This window comes from Pseudopodoces humilis, chromosome 1 (assembly GCF_049639895.1).
Source record: "Pseudopodoces humilis isolate 2021_Gansu_Grassland_sample_001 chromosome 1, ASM4963989v1, whole genome shotgun sequence".
Classification (NCBI taxonomy): Eukaryota; Metazoa; Chordata; class Aves; order Passeriformes; family Paridae; genus Pseudopodoces; species Pseudopodoces humilis.
In genome coordinates, this window is record NC_142200.1 from 70,246,031 (window position 1) to 70,261,351 (window position 15,321).

A 15,321-nucleotide genomic window follows, 5' to 3' on the forward strand; every position below is an offset into this window, starting at 1 on the left:
GGCAGAGTGACTTGGTAAACTCAGAATATGTTATTTCAAAGAAACCATCAATTGATGGATTAGATTTCCCTGAATACCTACCAAAAGCTGTCCAGTGAAACAGATAAACAAAATGAAGGAAAGCAAGAGAAACGCAGCCCCAAATGAAATTCCAAGAATAGATGTTCTAGAAGAAAAGGAAAACAGGTATTAATTTCTTTGTTGCACATTTGTAACATGACGTTTCTTTGTCTGTAATACTGATGATATGAAAAATTACTATGTGCAAATTGCAATTTCCAAACATCAATACCATGGAAAACCAATTCCAACCCTCACTGGAATGACAGGCATTTCCCCTGCTATTTTCTCAGTTCAGGAATGCTTGAATAAAATTACCTCTGACTTGCAAAGTTATTACCATGAGGAGCTAATTATTTCCACACATACAAACACAGAGTACATTAACAGAAGCAATGTTTTGTTTTGTTTTAACTTTAGGAAGCTTGTATTAAAGAGGATCCTTATTGCTTTACTTCTTTGTTGTTGATTTTATAATAATATAAGAGCCTAACAGAAAATAAACTTGCTGGTGGTGTACATCCACCCCTAAAAGGCATAAAACTGCACAGGCCAGTGATGTCCATTTTCAGCGTCTTGCAGCAGAAGCTGTGATATCAGCTGTGATGCTGATCATCTTTACTTAATGTTACCATTCATCCTTTTCTTCCCTGTTATAAATAGGCAGGTCTAGCTAAAGTAGCATCCCTGGATACTCAGCAAACAGGGATTCAGTAACAATCTGTGCATTCCTTCATTCATTCATTCATTCATTCATTCATTCATTCATTCATTCATTCATTCATTCTTCAAATGTGGTAATCTCTCTATAGGAATACCACAGTAGAGAATAATTGCTTCTTCAGACACCATGTGAGAGCTTCTCAGAACATTTGCCTAGGGAAAGATGCAGTGGAACCGAATTATGTTTAATGAATGCCAAGAGAGGACCAGAAGCTCTGGATCAACTGAGTTGTTTAAGCATGGGAGCTAGATGCAGTCATGAAGTCCCTCACCGGAGTACCTGCTTTCAAGTTTAATCCCAGATCTGACACTTTTACAGAATTAAAAAAATATTTCTCAACTCCTTTGAGCCACATCTTATTTTATCAGACATTATATGCCAGAAATATTAAGAAACATTTTGATCTGTTTTAACAACAGTGTTATATAAAATATTTTCAGGAAAGAACAAAAAAGCATTAACATCACCAACCAATTTTATTCCATTAAAAGAATTTTGGAGAGTAATTGATGAGCTTCCCTGCCAGCCATTCAGAGAACTTGTTATATATTAAGTATTAATCATCGGATTTTGGACTGACGTGCACAGCTGATGAAAAACAACAACTGGTAATTAATAACATATATTAATAATGAAATAATATTTTAATTTATTAATAATGGTCATGTGAAGATCAATATTACTTATAAATACATGTTTTCCAAGATTTTCTCATTGAGACTGAGACAGTAAGCTGTACATCAAAGTATTACAACTAGTCACTACTCTTAGGAACTGAAAATCTCATAAGCAACAGAAGAGATGAAAGCAAAGAAAATAAACAACTAGGAAACTAAAACCAAAGCATGCTAGAAAAGAAACAGGTTTATTTTTTATATATGCATAAGCACTTCCAATCATATATGTCTTTCATTAACATCCAAGGAACCTTTCCTACATTTCATATTATAACTACACTTTTTCTGATATAAAGAACACAAAAAAGGGGCCTGCGCACCTTAAAAAATGACTCAAGAATAGCCTTATCAGTCAAGTTTGGAATGCATCCTTTTAGAAGAAGAAATGAAGATTTTTATGAGAGAAACTGGAGAGCAAGGGAAATAAAATTAACATGGCACAAAGAGAGTTTATGCAAAGAGTACTTAATCTCCTGGGCAACAGGCAAGAACAAAAGGTCTTTGTAGCTGTTTCATATAATCAATGATGTTATTGAGGGAGCACAAGAATTACACAGCAAGGTGAACAGGATAAAGAGAAATAGACTGAGAGTAATAAAATTGGTATCTTAGAATCCAGATTTGGGTGGTGAAAACAGAGAAAAAAACCCATAGTATTTTTTCTCCCCACACCCCATTCTTTCCTGGGAACAGCAGGACTTCTGTTTCGCTTAAGCTAAGACAAAATAGCTTCATGTTGCTCCTAGAAGGAAAGAAGTGGTCTGAAAAAGCTTGAAGGGAAGTAAAATGCTAAAAATTAATTGCCTCCATAAACAAGTCTCATCTGAGGCAATGACCATAGGAAAGCCATAATATCATTTAATCTTTGTCACTGATGTACTACAAAACCAGTACAGGTCTTGACAGTAAACTAACCTTGTTTTTTGTTGTAGAGTTATCAAATGCATTGCATTGACAGGTTCAGGCAAAATATTTAGTCAGAGCAGCACCTGAAACTTGCATAAGCTAGGTAAGTTTCTACCTGCCTTTTCTATGCTTCAAGGAATGACCTCATTCTGCTCTGCTACAGTCCCCCACCAGAAACCCAAACAGGACAACCCTTGACCATAATATACTGAAAGAGACAGCTTAAAACTGAAGAAACAATATGAGAACTCCTCAAACTTCAGGTAGTTCCATGTCTGAGTAATTTATGATCTTACATAAACTTGCATTTTTCTGGTTTCATTAAGAAATATCTGCTTTGAACAATTCATTTTTATCAGTGGTACCAGATTGGAAAAAAATTATATTTATGTATGTCTTGTTGGTAATATTTAACTGAAAAACTGAAATTTATTGATGAAGATAGATACTGAAAAATGCAGAAAATAATTTGGTTTTTTCTACAATTTTGTAACTTTTAGGAAAATATGTGACTTTTGGCACATGTCCTTTAATGCAGAGAATTTCCTTAGCGTGTAGATAATTGTTATCTGTGTTCTGAATGATATGACTGTAAATTCTCTTGAGGTGATAAAATCACAGTGAAGCCACTGCAACTGACAATTATACAAGACAATGCTGAATTCAGACTTTTTCTAGTATCTAATAGTAGCTATTTATTTCTTAAAGGAATTGATACTTTCACTAAGCCATCAAAAGATTCAATAGCTATGGAGACTGTTTCAATGTTAAAAAAATCAGTTCAGTTTTATAATTCCACTTGAATTATTTGTGTTTGTTTTAATACAGCAGAAAAATAGCTAGTAATGACGGTTTCCTCTCACTTAAACCATCTTATATCTTACATACCTGCTTTTAGACAAACTTTCTAAGTACTACCTTTCTTATGAAGAAATTCAGTTGTGCCTGATCAAAAATATTATGTGAAGGCCTCCTAACACTGACTGTTAGTTTGGCATGACTCAGGACAAAAGGACACAGTTTCTTGAACACAACAGCCTCAGAGAGTGAAGACTTGGGAAGAATCCTAAATGAAAGCCTAAATACAATCCCTTCCCTTGAATACTACAAGAAGTATCTCCTGTTCAACAGAAATATACTTTTATCGATTCACCAGTGTACATTTCAAAAAATCAGCACTACCAATTCCATGTTAGTACCAATTCTGTTTGCTTAAATAAAGAGTGTAGGGTTGCTGTGAATTAATAGAGACACTTTTCTCACTTGGTAAACCAAGAACTCTAGAAAGCCACTGCAGGCCTGTTCCAAGGAAATTTAATGATAAAGATTTGCTTTCATTTTAATGCCAGTGAAGACCTACTCATCATCATACATTTCATCCCAAGATATTGTTTTTTTGATTAAATTTATAATTACTGCTTTGTGTAAAGCTTAATATTAAAACACCACTTTACTGACCCCAAGAAAATGAAAACATTAATAAATTATTTCACCCTTGAAAAAAAATGTCTTGTGATCTTGAAGATATTACTTAGTACCTGCAACTTGCTGTATGTTATCCATTATCAAATATCTACTTTTAAGTGGCAGGCTATGAGCCTGCACAGAAATCAATGATATTACACTACTGCGAAACCAGATTAATGGAATAGTTAATCAATAAAACCCATTGACAGATTTAGTTCATCTTCCTGTCTTCATTAGACCATCATTTAAAAATCTTGGAGAACTTTTGAAAGAAAACAAAAAAAGGGTAGATAGAATTTTAGTAGGAAATAACATTTACAGCATCAGAGTATGTTCGATTTAAGTTGCATTTGTGATGATTACATACATTGGTGATTTTTCAACTTTTTTTGTTGTTGTTGTTTTTTAACTTGCAATGTTCCAAATTTTCCAGAAAATATGCAGGTGCTTGTATAATACCTTGCCTTTCTGTCTTCCATTTTTGCATCTATTAAAATAATACACAGACCATCTGATGCTGAATACCATTCATATTGGTAATACCTGATTTTACACTTTCACTTTTACAATTATCTATGCAGCCTGATAAAAGGATCATAAGACACTTAACATTTTGGTGATGAAAATGACAAAGCATTTATCAGTGTCTTTTGCTCTGATGTTAGAAATACCAGAAATACCTGCAAGTTGGAAGACATTTTCCTTAGTGGAATACAGCTCCCTAGAGTTCACTGATATTCTGATCTATTTAAATGAGCTAAACAATTGGTTTAAGCAACATGCTAAGGATAGAACAAAATGAATATCTGACTACATTTAAGATAGATGATAAATCTAGTTTAATTTTCATGACCGAAATCAAAACCAAAAAACAAATTCAAAAATCATACTGCTGGCTGGGAGTGGTTAAATCTACCTTTGGCTTTTGGGATGTGGCAAAACATGAATTTCCATTAATTAATTCCTTTACTTATCAAAATACAGTATGAGCTTGTAAAATCAAATTTGTCATGTGTCCTAATTTCATATTTTTAATAATGCCCAAAGTCACACTCAACCATGTGCAATATACTGATGAATTCTTGGAAGTGTGTCCCTTGCTTTTGTGCCTCCATTTTAGAAATTTTCTGGGAAACTGCTGCTGTAACATCTGAATAGAAGTCCATAAAACATTATACATGCTATACGTCTGCAATATGGAAAGTCAATTTATAATGTCCTAACAGTTCCTTCTAGCTTTGAATTAAAATGTGCGTAAATACTACAGAACAAGACCAGTGACTCAGGTGTGGTTATAAATAATAATCCTGAAAGTACTCTACAGGAGTAAGGACTACAAGTTAAGAATTACTATATGACAGGGAATATGAAGTGTTGGCTTTAAAAACAATTGCTATAAAACAAACACAAACTTTCCACTATATAAACAATCAAAACTTAATTGTTTAAACATCAAAAAAGCAAAATTTAATTTTAAGAAGTCCAATAAAACATCCTATATTGGACTTGTCTTCCAGTTTTCAGCCTTTCTAGAATAAGCACAAATATAAATAATCTCATAATCTATAAATTCTGATTAAAAGATTTATTGCAGAATTGGATTTTAATATTCTAAAATTAGTTTTATAAACATACACTTTATGGTTTTTAATGCTCTGTTTTCATGCTTAGTATAGTAGTAGTATCATAACGATAAGTTAAATACATTTATTTATCACATTTCCAACTCTGCAATCCATTTTGTCTCACTCCAATGTCCAACTGCCATGCTTATTTTTAAGTGCAAAGTGAAAAACTAAAAGGAATGAAGAATTTTTAATAATGTTTGGTGTAACACTGTTGACGGTGTTTAAAATTAGAAACAAACCTAACTTTTAAGATCAGGCTGAAATGCCAAGACTTTCCTGTTCAATTTAATTTCCATGAATTTGAAAATCTGTAATCTGTAATCTAACAATTCCAAATTTTTTTACTTTTTTTTTTCTTACACAAATGAGCAAATATACGTAGGATACATAGGAATACCCATTAAATATCACTTACTTTGGCAATACCAAAATCTGTACAACAAAAATGCAGAAGAATATGAGATAGGCACAAGTGACATAATACTTGAATGCAGGCAGAGTAGTTGATCGATACTAGAAGAAAATAAAAGCAAACGTTAACAACACAATTGCCAAAGCAGATGAAACAGCACCCAACTGTACTTCCAGCTTAAAGATGCACATATGTATAGGCAGTTTTTAGCAACAGTAAATTTCCTGTTCTTCAGTGACTTCATATCCACTCACATAGGCCTAGGGATTATTATTATATTATTATTGTTATAGTATTGCTTAAGTAGTTCTGCTTATTGAAGAACAGCCATGTCAAAAGGTTTTGCCTTGTTCTTCCACTGAACAGACTATTCCAAAACTCATAATAAAATTAACACAAAAATTCCCCCCTCCAAAAAAAAAAGAAAACCCACCAAAAAGAAAAAGCTAAAGCATATTTTAAAATACTTTTAGGAACGGCCAAGCAGTCTTCACAGATTCCAAAATTTTTTGTGATTAATTCCTCAAACTGGTTTTCAATTATTGAAAAATACTGAATGGGCTGAAACAGTTATAAAAAATGCAATATTAATTTAGACAGGAAACTTCTGAGCACAAAAGTTAGCAAAGTGTAAGCTGTACTACAGAGCATAACTAGCAACCATACTGGTATTTATTGAACCTATATTATTACTTCAATTAAAATATTTTATGTCTCTGTTAAAAGGCCTCATATGTCCTCTGTTACTACTAAACACTTGATATTCTTAGGAGAGAGTCAATTTGATCTGTTTTGTCATGAGAAAAATCGATTTAACTCTAATTAGACTGTCTAGAGACATGAGAATTAAGCAATGAAATATTTATCAGAGTTGCTCTGCTATTTGAGATAGATATATCTAGGTTGAAACCAATTAAGTACTCAAAGGGAAATGATCTAAGTAGCTATTAAAGTTACCTGCCCTATCCTAGTTTGTTGTTTGGTTTTTTTTTTCCAAAGGATAAAAGTTCAAGATTTAATTACTAAAAGAAAAATACCAAAGATTATTTTCACAAGGTAGTGGAGATGCAAACTTCAGAAAATGGAAAGTGCATGAGCTGTGCCTTCCAACTGCAAGCACACAGCTCTGTCTCTGTGCTTAATGCCAAGTTCTGCCTATGAAACCAGTGCACCAAACTTTACATGAATATATAGAAACTCACTTCAGCAACACAACAGCTTTTTTCACTTTTGAATTGTGTGACAAATTAAAAGCAATTCTTATCACTTATATAACTGAATTGCAAGGCATAAATATGTCTTTGCTGGATGGGTACCCTTGCAGTAAGTTCTGCTCTTCCACCTGTCAAATATGTTTGTAGTGGTCCTGTTCAACCACTGAACAGGACCTGCTATTAAAATTTTACAGAAAAAATTTTACAATGTACTTTTAAATTTGTTTCATTGTTTTACACTTCTCCAGGAATTTCCTAATGAATGCAGGCAACTCACTCCTTAGGTTAAACCATTATTTTCCTTTATTATCCTTCTGTACTTTCAGATGCCACAGGGCCAGAAAATCTGTTTAAATCAAAAGAAGACTTCTTACTAAGTTTTTTAAAGCCAAGACTGAACTCATGAGTCATTAAAAGGTGACAAAACAAGATATTAAAAAGCTGGATCCAAAAATAACAATTAGCTCTTTGCTAATTTGCTTGTTCCACAGCATTCTACATCACGATATTAGACTTCCACTGAGAACATTGACTCAGCCAAATAACTTAGCTCCCAAATTTTCTCCCAAGTCATTGTCCAAAGTACACATATGATGTATTTCCCCCAAGTTCTCTTTCAGAATTCATTGGTTAGTAACACTTCACATTAAAATATCATGTATTACCAGGTATGTCTTTTATCCAGCCAGTGAACCCCCAAACACTAAGGATGAGACCACACCAGGTCTTGCTTCTTCTCTCTTAGGAAGTTTTCAAAACAGGCTCAAGGAGCCTTGAAAGCTTTTCTACCCTAATGCATCACCAAGCAACACATGCTTTTGTCAGCTGGCCATAACAACTATTCTGCTGAGCCATGAAAAAATCTTAAAATCATTTTAGATCCTTTGAACTGAAAGATACCTACAAAAATAATCAGGTATGTATTCAACCACCACATGGGACATAGAGGATACTCGCTGGACAGTGCAAGCACAGCATGGTAGTACTTCCTCTAGCCCCTTCTCATCAAATTCACCAATTTATACAAGCCAGCTGTGGTCCAACTGACTTCTTACTTCCCCGAAGAACATCATAGCTATTCAGCCATCAGCCGCCTTATGCTCATGGAAAAGCAGAAAGAAGCAACTCCCCAGTCTTCCTGCTGAAGCTGTGTCAGTGTGTAGAAATTTACTCAAGTTCCACAGGGCCATAAAAAAATCAGAAAGGTCTGACTTATTGAACTTATTGAAAATAACTTACTTCTTTTTCCAGAGTCTTATTATAGAAAAGAAGAGATATCCTTTGAATGTCTTCAGATTTAAGCCACTGCCTAGAAGAGAGAAGGAACATTATCATTGACAGGAAGAAGTCCTGTCCTTTTCTATTACTGAAATGCAGTAAAATAAGAAAATAAGTTGGAATTAAGCAAGTTCATGTGTATTGCAGTGTATATGGTGGATTTCATGACAGTAAAAGTAGAGACTGAAAATACCCTCTCCTTTCTGGCTTCTATTGCGAAAGCACACAAATAAAAAACAGCTCAGATGAACAATTGTTTTTCTGTTGATCATGTCTAAGAAGAATCAACTGAGACATTTATATGATGGATTTCTAACCATGATATTTCACTCATGTCCAAAATACTGTAGTATATCCAGTGGACAGAAAAGGACCTGTGACAAAAACAGGCCTTGACAAGGTACCTTTAGGAAGGGCACTGTTAAAATATACAGGAATGGTGGGTAGGTAAGTTACACTTCACAAACTACTGTTGCAAACAAAAATGTAACAAATATTATTAAGAGAGGTGGAGGGATTTTGTCTTTGAAATGTTTTGGTCTCTTGACCACCTCCCTGTCCTGTAGAGGTAGATTTTGACCATTTTGCTGATTATAAAATCTTCCCTGCTTTAACATGAGAAATAGCATAAATACTTGCAATGAAGCAACAAATCTATTTTAAACTAAATGAATCTTGACAAAAACTAGACATAACTTTTACAAAATGAGATGTTCTAATATGAAAGTCTACATTTATTTTAATAGACACTCAAAAATACATAGACTATTTAAATCTCAAGAGGGTTTAGCTGCTTATACCTCAAGAGAACAATGCAAATTTGAAAACAAAAAGTTAATTAAACAGATTAGTTCTGTGGACAGGCAGTACTTGAGCTTGAACAATAGTAGCAGGGATTGAATTTTTTTTCCAACATCTCCAGCAATAGCTTTAAATTAGGCTCTAAACTAATAGTGTAGCTAATGCTTGCTAAATAAAAGGGAATGTCTCAACTGACAGTCTGTAATGCAAGTAAGTAGCAGCAGTGAACCACAGGAGAACATAGCCTAAATTAGTCCTGGAGAACAGGAGTGGACAGAGTGAAGTGCAAGCTATTAGCTTTAATTTGTGAAATGGAAAATATTTGTTTGCTTGCCTGGGGGACAGTCTCCATTCCTGTGCAACCACTTGCATTAAAAAAAGGGTCTGTAAACACATTCAGTTCTTGAAATGCTTGATGCAAAAACATATTTCCCTTTTTGCTCTGCAATGGTTCCCATCCATTTGTGATCATAGGATTCGGAGAAGAAAGGGAACTGGAAGGCTGGTGTATATATAGCACAAGTTTTTTTGGGTTCAGCTGTAATCTACTGGAAAAAACACTCAGTTTGTGGAATATTTTTGATAAACTGTAGAAATGAAAATGAAAGATTTTTTCCATTTAGTTACAAAAATTAAACAATAAGTAACCCTCTTCCCCAAATAAATAGTTAACTAATTTCCTGTTTTTTCTTATGGTATCTGACAAGCACACTGATTTAATTACCATCAGCACACTGCTAAAAAGTTCTCTCTGCAGATCTGCTCCCAAGGGCTCAATTTGGTTACACACTTGATCACATGTAAAGTCAGAAGTGATATTTAAAGCATGCGCTGCCTCATACTCCACAAGCTCGTGTTCTCAGAAACTTTTAGTTCTTAAAATTTCAGCAAAAAACCCTACTAGTTTTATGTAGCAGACACAGAGGTGTCTGAGATGAGGGAAATACACAAAAATGTAAGTGGATACTGAGAACAGAAGAGGGAGCACAAAGTCACATACCTTTGTCACAGACATAAGGGCTAACAAATTCTGCCTTCAGCCTGAATCCCTGATGAGTCTGAAAACTGCCAAAGTATTTGCAAGTACCTGGAGATGTCTCTTGCAAAACTAGGTACCAAAGTTTGGCTTTAATTCTTTTGCAATTCCAGGAACAACACAGACAGACATCTGAATTCTGCCTGTACCCACAGAGGTGTGTGGTTTCATAGGGCTTGTACTGCTTGACAATGTACAGCAAAGAATTATGCACAGAACATAGCAGCCACCAGAACTTAAAGGAAAAAAGAGCAAAGAGAGTGTGTGTCCCTTTAACACATCAAAGACTAATTGCCTTTACTTTATCCCCCTCTGTAGGGTCTATATTTAGCCAGCAGATGGCCATCCCTCCATCTCATGCCCCTTAGTGCTTAGGGAGTTCCCTAAGCACCAAGGCTTGGGAAGGCTTAGCTAGAGTTGCTCATCCCCAGACTGTGCAGGACAGGAACTTTGAGCCAGGAGTGCTTTGTTCAAGATACAGGGAAAAGAAACCCATGAAGAAAGTGTGATGTTACATGTTAATGGCTAAGGCACAGAAGCTCTTTGTTCTTTACTCTTGCAATAATGTTTTTTATTTTATTTTCATTCCGTCATAGCCCTATTTGCAATACAATTCAAATGTTACACTTAAAAACACTTAGAAAAGACAGTTTTCTCATGGACTTTCTTAGAAGTTTTTTCCTTGATTCACAAAACCTTTTGTTTAGTTTAAAAATCACTTGTTCACTCTACTGAACACAATATATTAATTAATGATAATATTGAGGCACAAAAATATTCACAATAATAAAGAAAACAAAAATGTGAGTGGTTTTGTGTCCTAAATGTAGGAAATATTTTATTTACCTTTTTTTCTGTGCTTAGCCTTCACAGAGTTAAAATATTATTGAATTACCTTGACATTTGAGGAATCAGCACTTTTTATAACTTATTTCTGAGTATTAAACAATTGAATCATAACTTTTAATAGATTCATTCAGCAAATCAATGCAGAGCTAGTAGAGAATCTAGTTTTGGAAGGTGATATTCAGACTTTCTGATATATAACTCCTTATCTTTCTGCAATTTCCCATGTAATTCACGAAACACAATGAAACTTTTTCAGAAACCTTTTTTATCCCCAAGTTTCTCTGAATTTTATGTACTAATTAGATAAGATAGGGATTGGCTAAGAAAAAACAACACACAGCAGGGTCACACCAATATTTTAATGTATTTATACAGATGCTTTACTTTTGACATCAGAACATCATTTTTGAAATTCTTTTATCAGAGCAAGTGAACCTAAAGACACAAAAAAGCTGCCAAAATTTATATAGCTGTTATAGGCAAGTCTAGTATAATCAAAAGGCTTTGCCTATCACATGATCTCCTCTATTTCACTGTGTTCTCTATTACCTGTAACTATCAACAATCTTCTAAAATTACTGAAAAACATTTTCTTAAATCCAAGTACCATTTAATAGGACTAAAAGATGAAAAAAACCCAAAATGTGACATACGAACATTTAATAATTTGGTGTAGTACCCAGCTGATTAAGATTCTGAGTAAGAGAAGTAGGTGGCGAAACGTAATTCATCACAATTATTGTTGACATTTTTGAATGGAAATTCCCTTATTTCATCAGAGAAATATAATAAGAAGCTTGAAAACTTATTTTGGACTGGAATTGATTTCTTTCTAGCCTTATCTATTCACCAGGAAACAGAAAACCTCATACTGCCTCCAGTTCTTCCTAGGACACAGAAAAAAATACATGGCAGGTTGTTTCGCCCAGCAATTACAACATGCCATCAAGATTAGCCTTTTCTAAGAAACCAACCTACTGATTGAGAGACACTAAACTATGGTTTTAGGTGAAGTTTCTAATCCTGAGAAATGGTTTCTGTGACAATTAGGAAGCATCAATTTTCACATAATTCTGACTCCTGAGCCAGTTATTTCTTGTGTCTTCTCTGCACTCAGGTAAGACAAATCTGTACTGTTACAGCCATGAGTCTACAGACAGATACAGAGAAAATGCCCTTTGCCAGAAAGATCAAGACAAGTCAATACCTCCACCACACCATGATTCACAGGCACTGTCTTATATAGCAGAAAATGCTACTTTACAGTCTATCTTCAATCTAGGACTTCCTATGCCATTATTAGTGGCACTTTCACTGTTTTCAGACTTCACACACAGGTACGCATGTAGGAGCAAAAAATATTAAACACCGCCCTCTGTTGCAGATTTATGACAAAGATGGAATGGACAAAGACAACAAAGGATAGAGGATAAAGCCATACTTTTGGGCATTGATTCCATCAATGGCTTGGATCATCCTCTCATTCAGTTCTTCCTCAAATCTTCTTTTCTGTGATTTTGTTCTGAAATGAAAAATGTGTGAAGTTACTTCAAAAACAACAGTTATCATAAACTTGTGAGTTTATCATAAATTTTTAACATTTATACTGCAATAGCAACTATAGGCATCAGGCACAAAGACCCTCATAATAAGCTCTTAAAAAACCATTAGCCATAAGACACAGTCTCATGCACAAATACACACATGCACAAATCCAGAGCTTAGCCATTACGGAGCACTTGAATACAAACACAAGAAATTATTTCATAAAAAAGCATGAGAGGTCAAGAAATTCTGGTCTAAGTCTTCCACAGTGTTGTCAATTAAAGAAGAATGGGAATATGCTCAAATTCACAAAGCATTCCTGTTTCTTGTAGTTTTTTTTGAAAACCTTGTCAGAAATGTATGATGATGACAATATATTAGTGAACTGAGGCATAAAAGGTATCCCCTACCAAAATCCTGCTAACTCTTCTTTTCTAGGAAATACTTTGTTATTTTTAATAAGAAAACTGAGTACTGTCTGAAATTAGTTTCAAGCATACCTCATGTTTCTCTGTTTGAGATGAGCCTTGTAACTTATTTGCAATGAAAACTTCTTTACTTTTGATAGGATTCAGCACGAACCAAACAGAGGATCATTACAATGGCTTTACATTTGCTAACATAAATTGCTGCAAACATCATACATTCTTTCATTATTTGTGCTTTCGTTGAAAATGACATATCTCAAATATTGACAGGTGATGTCTGTGTTTGAAAACTTGAATCTACTGCTAACTTAAAACCAATGTTTTCTAAGAAGTCATTAGTCAGATCTAAAATTTGACTCTTTCCTCACCAAAATATTCTTAACCTACAAATTGAACCCAGTAGAAGGTAACATGGATTTTTCTTAACATGAAGATTTTGGGTTATTTCCCTAAAACTGATAACCTGTTGCAGGTCAAATTAATACAGCAATTGTATTAGTGTACGTGCAGGAACTTTAAAAAATACAAGTGATTTCATGCCTATTCAATGCTAGTGAATTTAGGTAAGAAAGTGCTTGAAATTAATTTTTAACAGAAATCAATCACAGAAACATGGCCCTCAATATTTGAAATAATTTCAATGTATATTTATTTATATGGACTTTATATGAATAAGTAATTTTTTAAGATTGATTTACCTTTCTCTGCAATGCTGAAAATGATATTGCCCCATGGGAACATCCTAAAAACAACAAAATAAAACAACACAAAACAAAAAGACCCCTATTAATTACAATATACTTTAATAACATTAAGTTGCTTTTAAAATAGTGTTGAAAACAGGATTGAGTACAGAAAGAAGTTTCCAGTGTAAATACTTTTAGCATTTGATTAAAACTGTCTAAAAGAAAAATCCAGCTAGAAGTGAAGATGGAGTGACCTGTATCTATCAGTAGATATGTCATCTATCAGTATAAACACAGGATAAACTAATAAAACAGTATGAATCTAAGACGGTTTTGCTTTACCACAAAGACTTCAATGCCATATACTGTTTGGATGTAGCCCAAACTCTTGCCAGCTTCAGCAAAAACCAATCTTATATGTTTTTGAAAAAACAGACCTGAGTGGACAAATACAGACAATGGTCATTATTTTTTAATTAATAGCAATGGCAGCCATCATGGCCACATTTATTTTGTGATTAATAGTGATAGCTGGGTACTTCCTGTAATGAGTCTGTCATAATCCACATTCTGATGCACTATATTTATTAAACAAGAATATGTCTCATCAGTACAGGAACAAAACTGAATGCCAATGTTGAAAACTATCAGAATTTAACTTTACACATTCTCTTTTAAGAAATAGAAGATAATGAATGTACAAGCTATGGATTGATAGAATCTTACTAACAGCAGTGTAACAGCATTAGTAAAATTAAAAAGAAATCTCTTCAGTGTAAAAGATGCAACATTGAACTATAGTACTATAAAACTCAGGCCTTCAACCACAGCTAATGACTTGCAGGTGCACCTTCAAAAGGCAGATGACACAGTGAGTATGGATTTGGTTCCTGGGGTACTCTGAATAAAGTCCACTCTAAGTATCACAATGATTATTCTAACTTCACAGCCTTTGCTCCAGGTTTGGCCATGTTTCAAATGGAGAATGTAGCTAAACAGTCAATAAAGCTCTAGGAATTTCTCTGTATTAAAGGATTTCCGTCCCTAAAGCTGTTGCATTTTGGCTTTATGTTCAAAACATTTTTCCACAAGATGAAGAGCAGCCATTGTACATGCTATGACTTGGTGGGGTCTGAGCTCAGAGGATCAAATTTTGTACTTTAGTAAGTGTGCCAGAATCATTATAATTCAGAGATGCACTTAAAGGAAGACATGGCTTCTTAGAACCTAATCCAAAACTCACATTCCAATGGAAAAGCTTCCAGCAACTTCACTGGGTTTATGCCCTGTACCACTATATGTATCTTCTTCTACCAGAAATAACCAGGTATTTAGCAGTGAGCAACATTTTCCTTTCAAATATTTCTATATTGTACAAAATTACATAAGTAGGCCCCTACTGTTGTGCTTATCTTGCCGTTTTCAGTGGTCATGCTGTCCCTGTGGTGCAAGTGTGCAAATGGCTTGGCTGCTCCCCAAGATTCCAGGTACCGGGTCATGCGAACAGAAGCTCTCATTTTGGCTCCATCAAGAGTATGGCGAGGCCGAATGTGGTGCTGAGGGCTTCGCTTCTCTCCCTGGTTGACAGAGGACAAAAGGTGATATCAGTC

At 34.4% G+C, this 15,321-nt stretch overlaps 1 protein-coding gene across 1 annotated transcript in view; it reads right to left on the reverse strand.

The window, feature by feature from the left end:
- The window catches only part of ADCY2 (adenylate cyclase 2), a 270,105-nt gene that overhangs the window by 46,225 nt on the left and 208,559 nt on the right, over window positions 1-15,321 (reverse strand). Inside the window, exons 10-15 of the mRNA XM_088055670.1 lie at window positions 15,112-15,288; window positions 13,724-13,767; window positions 12,494-12,574; window positions 8,328-8,397; window positions 5,878-5,975; window positions 82-166 (exon numbers count right to left, since the gene is read on the reverse strand). Coding sequence (XP_087911796.1) covers window positions 82-166; window positions 5,878-5,975; window positions 8,328-8,397; window positions 12,494-12,574; window positions 13,724-13,767; window positions 15,112-15,288 — 555 coding nt within the window. The remainder of the gene's footprint in view (window positions 1-81; window positions 167-5,877; window positions 5,976-8,327; window positions 8,398-12,493; window positions 12,575-13,723; window positions 13,768-15,111; window positions 15,289-15,321) is intronic.